Source organism: Thalassophryne amazonica, chromosome 13 (assembly GCF_902500255.1).
Source record: "Thalassophryne amazonica chromosome 13, fThaAma1.1, whole genome shotgun sequence".
NCBI lineage: Eukaryota > Metazoa > Chordata > Actinopteri > Batrachoidiformes > Batrachoididae > Thalassophryne > Thalassophryne amazonica.
The window spans coordinates 89,353,930-89,375,405 of NC_047115.1; the positions used below are offsets into that span (position 1 = coordinate 89,353,930).

A 21,476-nucleotide genomic window follows, 5' to 3' on the forward strand; every position below is an offset into this window, starting at 1 on the left:
TTAAAAAAGATACAAACCTCTCTCAGTGGCCACAGAACTCTGCGGCTGCGATTACCGAGACCCTGCGGTGCTGCGGATTTTTCCACAAAAAGTCTAACCTTGCAGACTGCCTGAGTGCTCCCCATCAAAACAGCGAGCGTAGTCTCTAGACCTGTTGCTGGAGTTGTCCGCAGCTCCGCACAGCAGACAGGGGGGTGGTGTGAGTGGCTCACTGTGGTGCTTACCGAGCCTGCAGACTCGGTAAGCGCATCGGAGACAGTGAGAGAGAGGGGTTAGGGACACAAAGTAGTCCTGTGTTCTGAGAACACGGAGCACAGGCTGGTATGTAAGTTGTAGAATGTGTAGGTCTTAAGGGCTCCTTCACACATAACACGATTGAAACCGACGAACGACACGAAAGAGGAATTGCATGCCATTCATGAAAAATCGTATCTACCTCCAACACCTCATACACCTGTCACTACAATTATTCATGCACACCAGCGGCGAAAGACAAGAGTGCCCTGTGAGAGCCCATTCTATCTCTCTCGTGGCAGGTGTTGGCCAAATTCCAGGTGACACACACAAACATCCAACACAGCTCACTTGGCACTTAGGAAATGTGTGGCCATTCATACTATCAGCACAAGAACAGTGAGCAGACGACAACTTTCGAGCTGGATGTGAAATTTGTCTAAGTGCCCCCACGAGTGTGGCGTTACAAAAAAGCAACGCACGTGGCGTGCCAGAGTGTCGGCTCCCCCCGCAACACATGTGGCATGTGTGTGTATCATGTGTGTGTTGTGCCTCCACTCCCCCATCTGCAACACATGTGGCATGCCGGGGTTGGGGGGAGGGCGTACTTGCATGAACTGCTGATATGGATGTTCAGATGGGGACTGGACAGCCACGTCTAAGCGCACACAGCACAGCGAGCTGCCTCCCAGCTGCTGACCAGAGACTCACTGACTGCTGCAAATGATGGCTCACTGCACATCATGTGTCACATTAAAAACACAGACACCACAGCCAGGACAGGTATAAGTACAACACTACCTACATACAGCATTGCAAAACAGGTAACTAAAAAATAATGATCACATAACACAGACACAGAGTGACACATTGGTGTGTGCGCTGAACTGACAGGGGGTGTGTCTGCTGACAGCTGCAGCTGTTGAGATCTGTGGTTCTGGGCATCCCAGCTGTGGAACACGTACTGTGTTTTAACAGATATGGCCTTACAACTGTCCACTGTAACGCCCGTGTGTCTGCTTGCTGTCCTCACGTGGACATACATAAAAACATATATCGCTGTTGCGACTGGCTGCAGCGAGCAAGCGCACGGCGTGCACATTGACAGGCTGTCCCATGTGAAACCGTCAGATCATAACATGCAGCAGGCGATCTGAATGTCATGTCACCCACGTGAGCTCTGTTCTACATGATGTGGTGTCTGTCCTGAGGCGTGCCGCCACAGGACACGCATATTGAGCCAGACACACCAGGCCAGCAGATGTGGAGATCATTGCACAGCTTCATTCATGTCATGTCATCTATGACCATGGGTCATCTACAGAGGAACAGACGGTTCATACTTGTATTGTTTGCTTGATAAGAGGAATTCAATAAAAAAAGCAGTGTTTTTTTTCTCTTTTTTAAATACGTTTATCTCCTTGTTGAATTTAGGCATTTTACGTTCCTGTTATAGGACAGCGATGGTAGCGCACTGGTAAAGTTTCCATTTGTTAATCAAAGCTGTTGTAATTTCCAGGTTTGAATCCCGTGAGTGGCATGTATTTTTTTCCACAGCAGCTGCGCGATGTGGTTCCACATGCTCCAGCTGGTCACACTGTGCACTGTGCACATCGCAGTGGGATCGTTCACACCTCCCCGACCGTGTGTCCCTCCCTATAGTGGCTCCATTGTTTTGTAGTTCGCTCACTCAGGCTGTTTCGACATTATTCGCCCTGATTCCTACTTATTCATGCTATGTGTGAAGGGGCCTGAAAATGAAGTGTGTTCAGGTGCAAGGATAGTGCATAGCTATCATGAGGGAGTAGAAAGTGATTGCTCCACAGACCACCAAAAATCCAAAGTTGAATGCAGACTTGTTTGCTGCCCAAAGCACGTAGTTCAGTGGGATCGGAGTTGGGCTACCAATATGTAGACCTGGGTCCATTTCCCTGTCATACTACCTGTTTATGTCCTTAGACAAAACTTTTCATCTGTATTGATCCAGTCCACCCAGTTATGAAAGGGTTGTAGACTTGGCTGAGATAGTAACCTGTAACCCATTCAGAGGGACTCATAGACTCTCATCTGAGCATTAGGCCCTATAGGGATCTTCTATATGGTGCAATTTTCAGACCGGGAGACAGGTTCTATGATGCACATGTATTCTGCATATGAATGTGCATTATTGCTTATTTTCTCTCCTTCACTCAACAAGTTAATATGAAACAGAGTCAAAAACCGAAATTAAAACAATTTAATTTAATTGGAAGTGTTCTTTATTGAAGATCTGCAGGCAAAATATGATGTGGAAACAAGGACGCGTGGCATGAAAACACCAGAACTGGAATACAGAGAAACACCAGGAGGTGCTCTGGACCATCTGAATCTGCTATCGAACCGTAATAATGATATTAAACAGGGTGGAAGTGCCACCTAGTGGAAGTATTTTTTTAAACTTCTATTTCAACCCAGCAAGGGATCTTAGAAGAGCTGACTGGAAAGGAAACAAGAAGAGAGTCATCACTTCATCTGATTTAACAGGATTACAGAACATTCCCTTGAAAATACAGAAGGACAACAAAACAACTGAAAAACAACAAGACAGCTACAGGGGTCTCTGTGGCAGAACTGTAAAAAAAAAAAAAAAAAAAAATCCAGCTGACTGAAATGGAATGGAATCACTGGAATGGAATTTTGTACAGCCAAACATAAACCAGTACTAAGACTTAAACAGATGGGGGCAAAAGAGGAGCAATACTCGTACACTCAGTGACATGATCAAAAATATGACTGAAAATTATTGGGCAAAGCAGCAGTGAAAAACAAGACTGGTCCATCATAGTTTCCATCCTGCATAATTCATTGCTCAGCCTCTATTCCAATGAGTTGGAACCTGGTGGAAACAGAATTTTTTTCATTTGTGAAATCCTCAAGTCCTCATGCTGTCATAAAAGCCTGAAGAGCAGAAACAAATTATTTATTGTGATTTTTGTTGTTGTTGATTCTGTCATTTTTTTTCCCCCTCTGTGTGATCAGTAAAGAGAAATGTTTCCATTAAATTAAATTTGGTTTGTTTGAGATATGTTTCACAAAGGCAGTTTTGTGTCACATCTGTGCTCCAGAGTGACAAAGCTGCTGTGCAGCTGCAGGTACAAGTTGTATAATCAGACACATACAGTACCTGTTGTACAATACGACCTACATTCTGAGGGTTTATTGTTTATTGTGTATGGATCCCCATTAGTCATCATCATAGTGAAGACTATTCTTCCTGGGGTCCATTCAAAGACAAGTTTTTACAGCAACATAATCCAACAATCAAATAAAATATCCGATCAAACAAAAATATACAATAACAAAGATTACATTACATTACAGTCAAAACAAAACAGAAAATAAGATAAAAACCTTAGAATAGCTGAGAAATAACAAATAGTAAAAGTAGGTCTAAATATAATTTCTCTTTGCTTTACAGCTTTATTAAGTTTCTTTTTGAATCCTGATGTATTTTCAGTAACAGTTACATGAAGGGGAAGTCTATTCCAATTTGACATGGCTCTATATAGGACTGTATTCTTAAGTACATTAGTTTTAGGCAGAGGTAAAGTCAACTGACAGCTTGAGGCCTGTCTGGTATTGTGGCAGTGTCTGTCAATGGTGAGTAGTAACTGTTAATACTGACTTTTCTTAATACACACTTCTGACACAACCAAGCAGGAGCATATACAGGTTAAAAAGGACTGGTCCCAAAATCGAACCCTGGGGCACACCACATGTGACTTCATGAACCTGAGAAGAGCAGGTATCGAGACTTACCATAAAAGTCCTGTCTGTAAGATACGAAGTAAACCATTTGTAGACAGCACCAGAGAGGCTGATGCTTTAAATGGATGAGAATCTACAATTTCCCCTGGATGGGATATCAGGCTGTGTCCACAGTCAAAGCTGGGATTTATTTACAGCTAGATGGACTGGGACAATGCAGATGTGATGTCTTGTCCATATAGGTAGTATGAATCAGAATCAAAACCAGATCTATATTTTGGTTGCCTTGGGGCAACTGTTTGTTGTGATTTGGTGCTATATAAATAAATTTGATTTGATTTGATTTGGTCACCCAACTCCTATCCCACTGAGCTACCTGCTCTGTTTTTACTTCTGATTAATGTATTTGGAATTGAGTTATCAGGTAGTATCAGGTAAAAAGATCAGTATTCCTTAGCAGAAAACCGTCCACACAAGACCTAAGCTTGGCGTATGACAAGTGCTCAAACCTCACTATACCCTTGTAATGCTCAACCCTCACAATTCTCATCAAATTTAAATATGAGATGTTGAAGACAAAAAGGAAAATATACAGATTTTTTTCAAGAATTTAGTGGAGAATATTTATGCCAATATTGTACTTCTCTTCTTTTGACTAATTGTTGTACTTTAAATGCTGACAGCAGCAGTCTGCAGTGTTTCACAAATTCCCTGCTTTACGTCCAATCCACCAGCTCCCAAAGGTAGATTCCAGTGACTGCAGTCATCCCCATGAATGCATGGGTACTAAATCAAAATTCAGATTCCGTTATTTGCTTATAATAATAAATTGTTGCTATACTGTTATACAGAGTGGCGTCATTTCGCGATGTTTTATTGTGAGACTTGGTTGGAATCTGACCGTGTGCAAACCCATTTTTGCAGGGAAATTTCACATAAACAACTTCAGATCTTTATTTTATGCTGTTTACATCAGACGACACAAACCATGACATAACACAAGCGTTACGTGAAGCCCAATGTTCAAAGGATGATCTCAGCATTTTCTGTTTCATCTTTGGCGTGACCAGAGCCCATGTAGCCGAGGAGGAGCAGCCACAAAAACATCCCAATGTGCGGGACGCTGCGATTGATGGTCTGTTCGGGGAGGTCGGCACGCCACCGCTGAGCATCACGGAGGCCGACACTGGTGCACATCCGACTTGATCAAGGCTGTCTGCCGCGGGATCAACCAGATCGGAGACTAACAACAATGCTGTGACAGGGAATAGGGAGGGTTTTATGAAGAAAACAGCAGAACGGACATTTAAATTCTTGGGGTACCAAGACACACTTTCGTTCTTTGAGATTTTGGTGCTGGATAGTGCCATGCATTATTTCCATTCTTCTATGTTTTAAAAAGGACATGTCACACCGAAATCATAACATTAGGAGTGTTTACGGCAGCGTTTACGTAGCTTTGAGGAAACATCCCAGTGTGTGCATGAATGGATTGTAGCTGCTAACATTAAGAATGGTTCTGCAGATTAATTACAAAGTTTCCATAAGTGTGATGTTGTGTTATGATGACTCATTTTTAAGTGATAACTGTTAATTTTGATGCAGTCATGGTATGCAAACAGGATGCAATCTGGATGCAAACAGGATAAAATAAAGAGTTGAAGTTGTTTATGTGAAATTTCCCCCCAAAAATCGGCTTGCATGCAGTCAGATTCCCACCAAGTGTCGCCATGAAACATCACGAGATGACACACAGTATAGCGGCGCTGGATGGCAGTATAATGGCACAGCACTATTATTCCATGGTCTGGTTAGAACCCTGGGTTCCATAAAAAAAATGGTAAGTATCAATCAATCAATCAATGTTTTTATATAGCGCCAAATCACAACAAACAGTTGCCCCAAGGCTCTTTATATTGTAAGGTAAGGCCATACAATAATTATGTAAAACCCCAACGGTCAAAACGACCCCCTGTGAGCAAGCACTTGGCTACAGTGGGAAGGAAAAACTCCCTTTTAACAGGAAGAAACCTCCAGCAGAACCAGGCTCAGGGAGGGGCAGTCTTCTGCTGGGACTGGTTGGGGCTGAGGGAGAGAACCAGGAAAAAGACATGCTGTGGAGGGGAGCAGAGATCGATCACTAATGATTAAATGCGGAGTGGTGCATACAGAGCAAAAAGAGAAAGAAACAATGCATCATGGGAACCCCCCAGCAGTCTACGTCTATAGCAGCATAACTAAGGGATGGTTCAGGGTCACCTGATCCAGCCCTAACTATAAGCTTTAGCAAAAAGGAAAGTTTTAAGCCTAATCTTAAAAGTAGAGAGGGTGTCTGTCTCCCTGATCTGAATTGGGAGCTGGTTCCACAGGAGAGGAGCCTGAAAGCTGAAGGCTCTGCCTCCCATTCTACTCTTACAAACCCTAGGAACTACAAGTAAGCCTGCAGTCTGAGAGCGAAGCGCTCTATTGGGGTGATATGGTACTACGAGATCCCTAAGATAAGATGGGACCTGATTATTCAAAACCTTATAAGTAAGAAGAAGAATTTTAAATTCTATTCTAGAATTAACAGGAAGCCAATGAAGAGAGGCCAATATGGGTGAGATATGCTCTCTCCTTCTAGTCCCCGTCAATACTCTAGCTGCAGCATTTTGAATTAACTGAAGGCTTTTTAGGGAACTTTTAGGACAACCTGATAATAATGAATTACAATAGTCCAGCCTAGAGGAAATAAATGCATGAATTAGTTTTTCAGCATCACTCTGAGACAAGACCTTTCTGATTTTAGAGATATTGCGTAAATGCAAAAAAGCAGTCCTACATATTTGTTTAATATGCGCTTTGAATGACATATCCTGATCAAAAATGACTCCAAGATTTCTCACAATATTACTAGAGGTCAGGGTAATGCCATCCAGAGTAAGGATCTGGTTAGACACCATGTTTCTAAGATTTGTGGGGCCAAGTACAATAACTTCAGTTTTATCTGAGTTTAAAAGCAGGAAATTAGAGGTCATCCATGTCTTTATGTCTGTAAGACAATCCTGCAGTTTAGCTAATTGGTGTGTGTCCTCTGGCTTCATGGATAGATAAAGCTGGGTATCATCTGCGTAACAATGAAAATTTAAGCAATGCCGTCTAATAATACTGCCTAAGGGAAGCATGTATAAAGTGAATAAAATTGGTCCTAGCACAGAACCTTGTGGAACTCCATAATTAACTTTAGTCTGTGAAGAAGATTCCCCATTTACATGAACAAATTGTAATCTATTAGACAAATATGATTCAAACCACCGCAACGCAGTGCCTTTAATACCTATGGCATGCTCTAATCTCTGTAATAAAATTTTATGGTCAACAGTATCAAAAGCAGCACTGAGGTCTAACAGAACAAGCACAGAGATGAGTCCACTGTCTGAGGCCATAAGAAGATCATTTGTAACCTTCACTAATGCTGTTTCTGTACTATGATGAATTCTAAAACCTGACTGAAACTCTTCAAATAGACCATTCCTCTGCAGATGATCAGTTAGCTGTTTTACAACTACCCTTTCAAGAATTTTTGAGAGAAAAGGAAGGTTGGAGATTGGCCTATAATTAGCTAAGATAGCTGGGTCAAGTGATGGCTTTTTAAGTAATGGTTTAATTACTGCCACCTTAAAAGCCTGTGGTACATAGCCAACTAACAAAGATAGATTGATCATATTTAAGATCGAAGCATTAAATAATGGTAGGGCTTCCTTGAGCAGCCTGGTAGGAATGGGGTCTAATAAACATGTTGATGGTTTGGATGAAGTAACTAATGAAAATAACTCAGACAGAACAATCGGAGAGAAAGAGTCTAACCAAATACCGGCATCACTGAAAGCAGCCAAAGATAACGATACATCTTTGGGATGGTTATGAGTAATTTTTTCTCTAATAGTTAAAATTTTGTTAGCAAAGAAAGTCATGAAGTCAGTATACAGTTATATACTGTATACAACTTTTATTACAGTCAAAGATACACTTTTTATTTAGAAAAAAATCACTTTCTAGGGTTATATCTTGTTCAGATATAACTGAGAGTAAGAATTCTGTCAAGAACCTACCAAAATGCACCATTAAAAAAATGGATCCCCCTAGAAGACTTCGCACCTTCAGCACTCGTGCTGTGTGGCTTTGCCTCACAATCTGTTCAGCTCCCAAAAATTTTCAGCCAAAACATTTTTCTCACCAACACTCATGCGAATGTGAAAACTTTATCTGGATACATACTCTGTGGTCTCGTATCAGAATTTAGGTATTGTGCCTGTACAACATTCTTTATTGACCCTGTCAATGTGGGAACTTTGGTGCATCGACTCAGGAGCTGAAACGGATTTTTGCTGTTGGACTCACATCAGCGGCTTCATAATTTAGCATGCTGCTTCAGGTCACTTTAGTGCTCAGCATGCTGGCTTCTCCATGCTCATCTGCACATAGCTTTCACTATAGCGGCTGGATTGTGTATGGACCATACAGCAAACAATCCAAAGCCCAGATTGCCATCCAAAGAACTCATATATGAGTTGTTTGGATATACTGCTCTGCTCAGTATATAAGGAGATGCATAGATGTGTGGATATGAGTTGATTAGAGACACCAACTAACATAATGCTGCTTAGTAATGAGCGTTTCAGTTCAATTCACAGTTATGATTTAGGTTTGTTTTTTTTCCTTTTTTATATACAGATGGCATTTTGCAAAAAAAAACAAAAAAAACAAACAAAAAATGTCTCATCAGGTTTCCAGGACCATCAATCACCCCCATGTGGATTTATTTGAACTATATTTGTTCTTATATTTTGGTTTCCATTGAATTAACCCACAGATACTTAAATAAGACTTTTCACATTACTTTATCTGTTGCACATTTTCTGTACAAAGTTACGTACACACCATAGCACCTTGCATTTGCCCAACAATGCAGGACTCTCACCTTTTCTCCCACCCACTGCTGACTCGGTTACTATTTAAAAAACTAAAACTAAATTTCTGATTTGTTGTATGAAAATTGTTGATACATTTCTGAAGATCGACTGCAGCTTTTAGGTCTGTTAATTGACGAGTGTCTCCTTCTGAAGGTGTATCCCTATGAAATGCTCATGATAACCAGTAGGGGGAGAGCTAAACTGCCCAGGGACGTGGACAGAACCAGATTGGAGGTACCAGATCTCCACACCATTCACTACAATTCTCCCTATCGCATATAGTCACCAATGAGCCACTGCAGAGGGCGCACTGTTATTATTGCCTTATTTTGCTGAGATTTGCAGTTTATGTTGTAACTGGCACAGTGTTCATAAAGCAAGCATTAAAAAAGACATCCAGCAAGTGTAAACAGAGTAGACACACCGTTTGCAACATAACCACATCCTGCTGATTTTACTTCTTCTGCAACGGTACAAAGTTTCTCCAGGCTTCACACGGCTTTGTATGCTTTGATATTTCCAAGTTGCACAAGTTCCAGCTAACAGGGAGCCGTACTAATTGTTTAAAGGGAAAAGGAAACACTTTTTGAGAATTTGTTTGTGCATTCCTTGGTAAAAATTAAGTGTTATTCATACGGTCGACGTCACTGGTTGGGGTCGTCCTCTGTTGGGGACGAGTGCAGTTTACTGAGCTCGCTCACTGAAGTTCTATTAGTCTCGTCAAGAAACAGGTGGAATATGCCGGAAAACTGCACATGTTGGTAAAGCCACAAACGGAGGAACAAGGGAGACAATATTTCCTTCCATAAGTAAGTGGTTTTGGTTATTCTTGTCACTTTGTCTGTGACATTTGGTTGATAAAAAGGTATATGTTTCCTGCCTGTGACGTCCGAGGACACGGACGACACTTACTGTTGGGGAAAGTGTAGTGACACGGACCCACAACAGGGGGCGCAAATGAACGGTCAATAGATGAGCCAAAAGGTAACAATTTAATGTTGTGAATATGCACAACGATTATACAGACAATCACAGAATCTGATAGCAGTCAATACACAAAGGTGACGTGTGGGCAGGCTCGAGGATAGAAGACGTCTGTCCTGAGAAGAGCCGGAACCACACGATTTCCACCTGCCACAGAACCCGGTGAATACTGGAGCCGCCAAGTCCCGAATTCCCAGGTGATCACCGTCCCCGACTGTCGGATCTGGTACTGCTGGCGAGGAGCACAAACAGTGAGATGTGGATGTGTGCACACCCAGTAACAAAACAGTCAGAAGATGGAAAGTCACCTCCACCTCTAATCACACACTCGTGCAGCTCCTGTTAAACCACTTATCTGGATTGGGTGTGAAGCGTAGCCGTCGCTGTTCACACCAAACGCCAATCCAGCTGATAAGGCACACCACAGGAAAACGGCTGCAAAAGAGTTCAGACTATTATTTAAGTTTAAGTCAGCAGAGAAATTACCTTCACAGGTAGATGATATCTCGGCAGCGAGGTGGAGATGACGTCCGGCTTTTATGGAGTGGATTGATGAAGTGGAGATGGGTGACAGCTGTCATGAGTTGATGAGTGACAGCTGTCAACCCCGGCTGTGTCCATGGCGGCAGCGCCCTCTCGTGCCTGAAGCCCGCACTTCAGGCAGGGTGCCCTCTGGTGGTGGGCCAGCAGTACCTCCTCTTCTGGCGGCCCACACAACACTTACACACACCACTCACACACAGAGATGTGCACACACCACTGACTTCATGAATGAAACTTGGTCAATAAAGGATAGTTGTGTAAAAATATAATATAATATAATTATATATATATATATACATATATAAATGTTTGGTAATGGTTTTAGGAGCCGCGCTATGCTGAAAACAGCAGCAGCAGCTCAGTTCAGCAGCGCATCTTAACAGCGCAGATCCGTGTAACTTTCAACACTAATATTTGGGAATGTGTAGGTGTCAGAGTAAGTTTAATACTTTCCTGACATGAGTTAATGTTAATTAATTTTACTGGCTCAATATCCAGGCCAGAATGGCACTGGAACTCCCAAGGACCTGCCAAATGGCAGTTATACCTTTAAATCCCAAGGACCTGCCAAATGGCAGTTATACCTTTAAATCCCAAGGACCTGCCAAATGGCACTCCCTGGATTTACATCTCAACGACCCCCTTTCATGAGCTAATACACAGTAGCACCTTATTCAGCTTGCGCATTTGTCCTCTTTGTGTCAGCAAAATAAAAAATAGTTTCAGTTGCATTTGTAAGAAGTAACTCTAAAGACAGAACCCAAGTACATAAGAAAAAACAGATGTTTAGTTATAAAGAATAAAATAAACGTTTCAACTTTATCAGATTCTTTGACCATAAAGACATACCCATAGCTTTAGGAATGATATTTGTACCACTATTACTTCAATAGTTATTATGCTAATGTTTTGTTATTTCTATATTCTTATTATTTCTATTGTTACCAGGTGACATTTGACCTAGTTTGTCTGAACGCACCTGGCACTGCCACATCTCCTTTCTGTGAACTTGTTACAAAAAACACAACACTTAGTAGAAGAAATTTAGATTCAAGATTCAAAGCTTTATTGTCATATGCACAGTACTTTGCTGCCCACACTGGATGTCCAAAATATCTTATATGCTCTGTGCTATAAAGCTTAGCCATCTCTGCGTCTCTCAGTCAACAGAGTGAGTATGTGTTGTGAGCTGGCTTTCCAGCACTTGCACATTCTGATCTAATGGCCCCCATGTACATAACAAAATGTGGCCTAATGAGATGTCAAGTACCCCAGTGCTGCCATTTGGCAGCGCTTGGTAGATAGAGGAGTAGTGTAAAAATGCTGGTAATCCCAGTGTTAACACGTATTTTGCGAGTGTTTTTCTGAGTGTGTTGTCACAAATCCCCATTGAAAATGCATTAACATCCAGGAACTTTGTCAATATTTTGCGCGGTTAGGAGGCGTCATGTCCATGAAGGGATGTTCACGTTTAGTGGGCAGCATTGGGAGTGCAGACTTTAATAGTCATATATAACCTCTTTGTTGGTGCCTCTGGCAGGGAATCTCAGAACGAGGCTCATCTTCCCCCCAACCAGTGACGTCACCCACCTGACCTGCATAAATGGCAGCAGCTGGTCGATGTCAAAGCCTCTCAGACCACGACTAAAACAAGATTCTCTGTAGATGTTTTATGGTCTTTAGTGTTTCTTGAACTATCAAAAGAATGCATTTTTTTGTGTTTATTCATGCTATAAATAATCCGTGGGTGTTTCTGTTCCCCTTTAAAAGTCTCTTTTCTATAACACAGCCATCTTATTGAGATCACTAACTAGTCTGACGTTGCTTCCACTGCAAGTCTTAGTGATCATACGAGGTCTGCGAGAAAAATAACGTACCTTTTTATTTTTTTCAAAAACTATATGGATTTGAATCACGTGCGATTACATCAGCCGACCTTGAACCCTCATGCGCATGCGTGAGTTTTTTCACGCCTGTCGGTTACGTCATTCGCCTGTGGGCAGGCTTTGAGTGAGGAGTGGTCCACCCCCCTTGTCGGAATTCCTTTGTCTGACTTCTTCCTGAGAGATTGGCGCTTTGCTTTATCAAAATTTTTTCAGAACCTGTGAGGCAGATCGAAGTGGACACCATTCGAGAAATTCATCTGGTTTTCGGTGAAAATTTTAACGGCTGATGAGAGATTATGGAGTCTTATTGTCGCTTTTAGGACTTCCCACGGAGCGGGGCGTCGCGCCAAGCTCTGAGGCGCCGTCGTCAGCCTGTTTCAAGCTGAAAACCTCCAAATTTAAGCCTCTGTTGACCTAGGACGTCGTGAGAGAACAGAGAAGTTTCAGAAGAGCTCGGGATCAGCAGTTTATCCAGACATTCCACTGTTAAAGGAGATTTTGTAATGAAAGACGTCCGGACGGATTGGCGTGTCAGCAGGCAGCCGCTCATGGCCCGGTGCCACAGGAAAAACACCTCCGTGTTGATCACCATTTGTAAAAACCAGGCGGCTTATGATGGCTTTCAGTAGAGTGAGTATCTGAGAAACTGTTTAACAGCTGGACATGTTCCAACTTGTCCTTAAGGCTTCCAACGGAGGTGTTTTTCCTGTGGCGCCGGGCCATGAGCGGCTGCCTGCCGACGCGCCAATCCGTCCGCACGTCTTTCATTACAAAATCTCCTTTAACAGTGGAATGTCCGGATAAACTGCTGATCCCAAGCTCTTCTGAAACTTCTCTGTTCTCTCACGACATCCTGGGTCAACAGAGGCTTAAATTTGGAGGTTTTCAGCTCGAAATAGGCTGACGACGGCGCCTCAAAGCGCTGCGCGACGTCCCGCTCCGTGGGAAGTCCTAAAAGCGACAGTAACACTCCATAATCTCTCATCAGCCGTTAAAATTTTCACCGAAAACCAGATGAATTTCTCGAATGGTGTCCAATTCGATCTGCCTCACACGTTCTGAAAAAATTTTGATAAAGCAAAGCGCCAATCTCTCAGGAAGAAGTCAGACAAAGGAATTCCGACGAGGGGGGTGGACCACTCCTCACTCAAAGCCTGCCCACAGCCGAATGACGTAACCAACAGGCGTGAAAAAACTCTCGCATGCCCACGAGGGTTCAAGCTTGTCTGATGTAATCGCACGTGATTCAAATCCATATAGTTTTTGAAAAAAATAAAAAGGTTCGATACTTTTCTCACAGACCTCGTATTCTTGCAAAATTGGATGAACTTGCGTGGGTTTCTCATAGACCCATGTAGAAATAAAATACAGTTGCCAGGTGGTGTGTGAATGGCTCTGGAAGTTGAGCTGGCAAAAAAACAAAAGAACACATTGCCTTCTGGGTCGATTTTGCTTGTATATGATAGGGAGAATTGATACTGAATTTGAATGTGAATTAAAATTTTACACAAATGCAACTCAAGCAAACAATGTGCAATATCCATTGTTTCTTCTGTTCCCTTTGATGCTAACCACCCCGCCTTTCCCTTCCCTTCCCTCACCTTCCTTCCTTTGTTTCCCCCCTCCGTTCTAGCGCCATTTAGCACCTGAAATGTTCTTTGACATCTTTGGAATGGAGATCCAGGAGTTTGACAGGCTTCCCCTGTGGAAACGCAACGACATGAAAAAGAAGGCGAAGCTCTTCTAGCACTCAGAGCAGCATGCATGTCGTGTACATTCATTCTGACAGCGCACAAAAAGTGTAACCTAGACGTAGGGTTTTCTTTTCCTCTATGGCGTAATCAAAGAAGCCATGAAGTGGACTTGTTTGCTCTGATGCTGACTGAGACTGTGAGCTGAAGTCTAGTCCATGTTCAAACATGACAAAGAATGAACGATGAGCAGGATCTTGTTATTTGGTTTGACTGCACCTGTTTTACCTCTTGCTTTGCTTTGAGTGGAACTGCTTTTTTGTGTTTTCTTTGTTTTTCTGTTTATTTCCTCCTTGTCTCTTCCTGCTATTTGTTGCTGTTGATTCCTGTGGAACTTTCTAACTACAGTACAACCTCATGAACTGCCCATGCCCGTAGCTTGAACATGTGTGAGTTTTTGGTCCAAAAGTGTGCAAGAATCGACTCAGTGAGTCTTTGAATAAAAAGCCACTAAGAAAGCAGTCAGCTGACCAACCAGTTGATTTACTGGAGCTCCACAAAAATGAGTCATCCACATCATGTGTTTTCCTGGCCTGCATATACACCAAAAGTCCCTGTCTGACCCAAACACGTGTCTCTTCTCAGGCTCCATGACATGTGGCCACACACTTTGCCCTGACATGTGTCACAATACACATCTTATGACGATTTTAATGCCATATGCATACATACACGAACAAATAGATCAAACACCTGACGGAAGAAGAAACTGTATTTGAAAGTTCTGTTTTTTTAAATGAAAACCCACACTGCCATTTATTGTATTGAGATCTAAGCCAATAAAGCTTTAAATCACCATCAATCATATAAGCCTCGGCTATACCAAAGCTAAACAATGCCTCTGTACGCTTCTTCTTTGCATTTTAACACCGAATACTATGAAACTGTAGGAAATTTAAATGCCATTAGTGAGAAGGTGCCGCATTTTCCATGCAAGAAGGAAAACCAATCAGCAGCCCTTTCACAATGTGGGGGTGGAGCTTCACTGGAGTTCTTTGTGAGGTTTCAAATAATGCAATTGGAATTTTCATCACCAGTACCAAAGTTGTTTAAACTGCAGGAGCACTTCCACTCATCTGTGTACCCAGGGGCGTGTTGGTCTTAAATTAAGGTGGAGTCAAGTGCAGTGGTGGTGCATTGACATCATGAGGAGGCAGATAGCAACTGTGCCATAGATCAATAAAAAACTGGGCTAAAATCGAGCACAGGGTGGTTCTGTCATTTAATCAATCAATCAGTTTTATTTATATAGCACCAAATCACAACAAACAGTTGCCCCAAGGCGCTTTATATTGTAAGGTAAGGCCATACAATAATTACATAAAAACCCCAACAGTCAAAACAACCCCCTGTGAGCAAGCACTTTGCGACAGTGGGAAGGAAAAACTCCCTTTTAACAGGAAGGAACCTCCAGCAGAACCAGGCTCAGGGAGGGGCAGTCTTCTGCTGGGACTGGTTGGGGCTGAGGGAGAGAACCAGGAAAAAGACATGCTGTGGAGGGGAGCAGAGATCGATCACTAATGATTAAATGCAGAGTGGTGCATACAGAGCAAAAAGAGAAAGAAACACTCAGTGCATCATGGGAACCCCCCAGCAGTCTACGTCTATAGCAGCATAACTAAGGGATGGTTCAGGGTCACCTGATCCAGCCCTAACTATAAGCTTTAGCAAAAAGGGAAGTTTTAAGCCTAATCTTAAAAGTAGAGAGGGTGTCTGTCTCCCTGATTTGAATTGGGAGCTGGTTCCACAGGAGAGGAGCCTGAAAGCTGAAGGCTCTGCCTCCCATTCTACTCTTACAAACCCTAGGAACTACAAGTAAGCCTGCAGTCTGAGAGCGAAGCGCTCTATTGGGGTGATATGGTACTATGAGGTCCCTAAGATAAGATGGGACCTGATTATTCAAAACCTTATAAGAAGAAGAATTTTAAATTCTATTCTAGAATTAACAGGAAGCCAATGAAGAGAAGCCAATATGGGTGAGATATGCTCTCTCCTTCTAGCCCCGTCAGTACTCTAGCTGCAGCATTTTGAATTAACTGAAGGCTTTTCAGGGAACTTTTAAGACAACCTGATAATAATGAATTACAATAGTCCAGCCTAGAGGAAATAAATGCATGAATTAGTTTTTCAGCATCACTCTGAGACAAGACCTTTCTGATTTTAGAGATATTGCGTAAATGCAAAAAAGCAGTCCTACATATTTGTTTAATATGCGCATTGAATGACATATCCTGATCAAAAATGACTCCAAAATTTCTCACAGTATTACTAGAGGTCAGGGTAATGCCATCCAGAGTAAGGATCTGGTTAGACACCATGTTTCTAAGATTTGTGGGGCCAAGTACAATAACTTCAGTTTTATCTGAGTTTAAAAGCAGGAAATTAGAGGTCATCCATGTCTTTATGTCTGTAAGACAATCCTGCAGTTTAGCTAATTGGTGTGTGTCCTCTGGCTTCATGGATAGATAAAGCTGGGTATCATCTGCGTAACAATGAAAATTTAAGCAATGCCGTCTAATAATACTGCCTAAGGGAAGCATGTATAAAGTGAATAAAATTGGTCCTAGCACAGAACCTTGTGGAACTCCATAATTAACCTTAGTCTGTGAAGAAGATTCCCCATTTACATGAACAAATTGTAATCTATTAGATAAATATGATTCAAACCACCGCAGCGCAGTGCCTTTAATACCTATGGCATGCTCTAATCTCTGTAATAAAATTTTATGGTCAACAGTATCAAAAGCAGCACTGAGGTCTAACAGGACAAGCACAGAGATGAGTCCACTGTCCGAGGCCATAAGAAGATCATTTGTAACCTTCACTAATGCTGTTTCTGTACTATGATGAATTCTAAAACCTGACTGAAACTCTTCAAATAGACCATTCCTCTGCAGATGATCAGTTAGCTGTTTTACAACTACCCTTTCAAGAATTTTTGAGAGAAAAGGAAGGTTGGAGATTGGCCTATAATTAGCTAAGATAGCTGGGTCAAGTGATGGCTTTTTAAGTAATGGTTTAATTACTGCCACCTTAAAAGCCTGTGGTACATAGCCAACTAATAAAGATAGATTGATCATATTTAAGATCGAAGTATTAAATAATGGTAGGGCTTCCTTGAGCAGCCTGTTAGGAATGAGGTCTAATAGACATGTTGATGGTTTGGATGAAGTAACTAATGAAAATAACTCAGACAGAACAATCGGAGCGAAAGAGTCTAACCAAATACCGGCATCACTGAAAGCAGCCAAAGATAACGATACTTCTTTTAGACGGCACAATATTCAGATACTGTGATTAGAGATGGCATTAAATTGAGAAAGCGTTCAGTTGACCAGGCTGCTGCTCTCTGGGACATCCTGAGAATACATGGGAGAGAGTGAATTTTCAGCGTGAAAACTTTCATTCAACTGTACAAAATTACAATATTTTCACTATCACCTCACACACAGGCACCAATAAATGTAATGAATTTAAATCATTAATAATTATTCATCTTTAAGGTCGAATGTGCTTCACACACTGGCACCAAAATAATATGTAAGAAATTATAATATTTATATTTAATAATATTTAAGATCAAATGTGCCTCACACAGAAGCGCCAGAATATATGAAAACTGAAGTATTAATAATGATTAATTATTTAATATCGAATGGCCTCCTTAGGGTGGACCATTATAAGCCATGAATAGTTATTATTATCATTAATATTATTAATTTTGGGAAGCACTTACGTGCTCACAATAAATTTATGCATTAAAATACAACTTAAGGCAACAATTAATTAAATTTTAAATTTTATTAAACCTCAACAGGAGCACCACCTACATATTTGGATGCATAGGGCATCCTTAATATTAATCAGTCTGTGATCTGAAAGTCAGGACCTCCTGATATGATTGATCAAACTTCTGTTTCAACTGAACCCAGTAAAGCCGCTGGCGTAATTGTTGTGTGGGCCGCCAGAAGAGGAGGTACTGCTGGCCCACCACCAGAGGGCGCCCTGCCTGAAGTGCGGGCTTCAGGCAGGAGAGGGCGCTGCCGCCACGGACACAGCCGGGGGTGACAGCTGTCACTCATTATCTCCTGACAGCTGTCACTCATTCATGCTTCATCACCTCACTCCATAAAACCCGGACGTCATCTCCACCTCATTGCCGAGATATCGTCGAACCGTTCAGGTAGTATTCTCAGCCTTAAAAGTAAACTGTGTGTCAGTCTGAACTCTTTTTTGCAGCCGTTTTCCTGTGGTGTTCCTTGTCTGTGAGATCGGCGTTCGGTGTGACCAGCGACGGAGTCGCTTCACACCTCTACCAGATAAGTGGGTAGACAGGAGCTGCACGAGTGGAGGTGGAATTCCCACCGTTGTTGCTACTGGGTGTGCACACACCCATATCTTATTGTCTCTGCTCCCTGCCAGCAGTACCAGATCCGACCTTCGAAGACGGTGGCCACCTGGGGACTCGGGACTTGGCGGCTCCAGTATTCTCCGGGTTCGGTGGCGGAGGAAATCGTGTGGTTCCGGCTCATCTCAGGACAGACGTCTTCTATCCTCGAGCCTGCCCACACGTCACCCTTGTGATTGACTGTCTGTAAATTTCACATTCCTCTGTGTTGTGCTCATTCACAACAGTAAAGTGTTCATATTTGACTCTTTCATTGTCCGTTCATTTACGCCCCCTGTTGTGGGTCCGTGTCACTACACCTTCACAACAGTAATATTTACACATGTATTTACACATATAGGAATAAACAGGTGACTGACATTTTGAGAATATGAATAATGATTCATAGTTTTATTTTGGAGACAATCTGTTAATCATAAGATGTTAAAAGATAAAGCAGTGAAAGAACAAAGTTTAGGAATTTAAAGAGAATAAATCTGACTGGAATTTAACCCTCTGGGGTCCGAGGGCATTCTTTGGACAGTTCACTCGCCTGGCATAAATGTTTTATTATAGCTCTCCCTGCATCCCACAATCAAGTTTTATGTCTGTTTTTTTCAGGACAACCTGTGCTTTCAGAATATATATGTTTTTGTTGTGTTTTATGTGTAATAAAGGTTTACAATCAAAAATAGGCAAGGAAAAAATAAAGCTAAAAATAATTTTCCACACACGTATTCAAAACACTGCAAACTATAATAAACAACTGTTTTGACACTTTATAAAGGTAATTTGAGGTCTTGTGTGAAAGATTGTACAACAAAAAGGTTCAAACAATAAACACAAATGCACATTTTGAACAATATATACAAAATGGTCTATGCGTTTTGTTGTCCATTGATATGGTAAACACTGCTTTATGCAGAGAAAGCAACAGAGTTATCCAGTAACATTCACATGCAAACTAGTGGAGCAATCCTGATAGTTATACACTCTTTGTTTGAGCATGTGAGATTATCATCAGAGGCTCTCCGTGTGCTCCTGCTTTCACTGATCGCTGTGCGTAATGGCGCAGGGCACACTGAGTATGTACTAATAGTATGTACTCAGTGGAGCACCCAGGGGGCTATTAAATCGGGCCAACTAGTAACACATCACTCCTGAAACCGATCTTTGGCTTTTCACGTGAGGTAAATCTGCCCTACAATTGGATTTTGGAAAACCATGTGACGGTGAACCAATTCTGATTGGACACTCACATTGCGCACGTCATCACACAGCTTCTGTGAGGAGTACAAAGATGGCCGAAGGGTGGCTCGAAAGTCTGCAGAGTTAACTTTTCAGAAAAAAAAAGTAAGTTTCTATCTCATATCATTCAAAAGTTATTTATATTTTAGTAAAGCTTGGTCTTAGCCGTCGTATACGACGGCGCTGGCCCCAGAGGGTTGAATTTTGGTTCAACAATTATTATTACTGTTAAGAAAACTGCCAAGTGAATATGTGTAGCCACTTCGCATCATTTGACAACAAAGCCTTTAGAAACACTTGGTTGGTTCACTTTCCTGGAGTTCGCGGGATCGGTTGTGGTTCCGGTCCGGTCCGATTTCTTGATGGGCCTGTGTGGCTTTCACTTGTCTGCATCGGGGTTGAACCCAAGTGGACCTCCTAGGTGACTACAAAGTGTAGGGCCAGCTCATTTTGCCAGCAGGACCGCATGTGATAGTTCAGCGGTTCTGTTGAGGTCAGTTCCAGTCAACCCAAGGATGAAGGTTTAGGTGTTTGTTTTCAACTTGATCTGGTGGGTTCCAGAAACTTGTGGAAGACTGAATTAAAGTCTTTGTAAAAAAAATTCAGAAAAAGTTCAAGACTTGATAACTAGATTATTAATGTTAAAGAAAAAAGAAGAAAAACTCTTGGCATGAGCAAAAGTGATAGGAATTTGGACACTTCTCAAATTTGCTCCTAATCTTAAAAACTCCATTAGGAATTTGTTTTTAAACTAAAGAAAAGTTGACTGAAATCTTAGAAATGATCAAGACTGGTATGTCGGACAACAAAAGTTACGAAACGAACAAAAGGACAACTAAAAGAACGTGGTAGATGGTCCGACAAAAGAGAAGGCTACATGAGGCCTGCAGGAGCTCATAAAAAACATACAACAGAAGAAGAGAGAAAATGCAGAGTGAGAAGAGCAGAGAGAGAGAATGGCTTTGTTCTAGGCCTTTTAAAGGCTGCTGCATCTACTCCATACGCTCTGCCCAATTGGGGCATTTGGTTTCTGCTCGCAGAAAGTCAGGAAAAACCTCAGATATACAGAAAAAACATTCAGTTCTTTTTTTTCTACAACATGTATATTTATTAAGTTTAAATTTGACATATGTCACAGTTATAAAAGACTTCACCTGCAAAAAACGTGAACAGATTAGATTGGAATATACCATTTGTCTTTTGATTAATTATACAAACAGGAAAAGGCATTATAAACTTCTTTGGATAAGAAAAAGTTATTTGTACACGAAAGTGTCTGTGTTCTTTCCACCCTGGGCCACCAGGGAGAGCTCTGGTTCTGCCACAATGTCACTTTTATGACACTTAATCCAGTACATTTACGGTGTAAATGGTCTAGTGGTTAAAGTGTTGGTCTTCAGACCAGAGGATCCTTGGTTCAAATCCCAGCCTGACCGGAAAATCACTAAGGACCCTTGGGCAAGGTCCTTAATCCCCTAGTTGCTCCCAGTGTGCGCCTTGTATAGAGCACCCTGACATTGGGGTTAATGTGAGGCATTATTGTAAAGCTCTATATAAATGCAGTTCATTTACCATCTAGCATCTAGATGCTGACAACTCTGGATTTATTGATCTGTTATCTTGTTGGAAGAGCTCAGCTGATTTATAATATCTCTGGCTTTGATGGGAGGATGTTAAAATGTCCAATAATTCACTCTGAACTGAGTTTAACCTATTCTGGTCTCTGAAGTATAACCATATTGTT

The 21,476-nt window shown here is 41.8% G+C and overlaps 1 protein-coding gene across 3 annotated transcripts in view; it reads left to right on the forward strand.

The window, feature by feature from the left end:
* ablim1a (actin binding LIM protein 1a) overlaps positions 1–14,905 on the forward strand; it is a 270,896-nt gene extending 255,991 nt beyond the window's left edge. For all 3 annotated transcript variants that reach the window (XM_034184185.1, XM_034184183.1, XM_034184184.1), the window contains 2 exons: positions 9,087–9,167; positions 13,980–14,905. In XM_034184185.1, coding sequence (XP_034040076.1) covers positions 9,087–9,167; positions 13,980–14,093 — 195 coding nt within the window. In that variant the 3' untranslated portion in view covers positions 14,094–14,905. The remainder of the gene's footprint in view (positions 1–9,086; positions 9,168–13,979) is intronic.
* Positions 14,906–21,476: the final 6,571 nt, after the last annotated feature.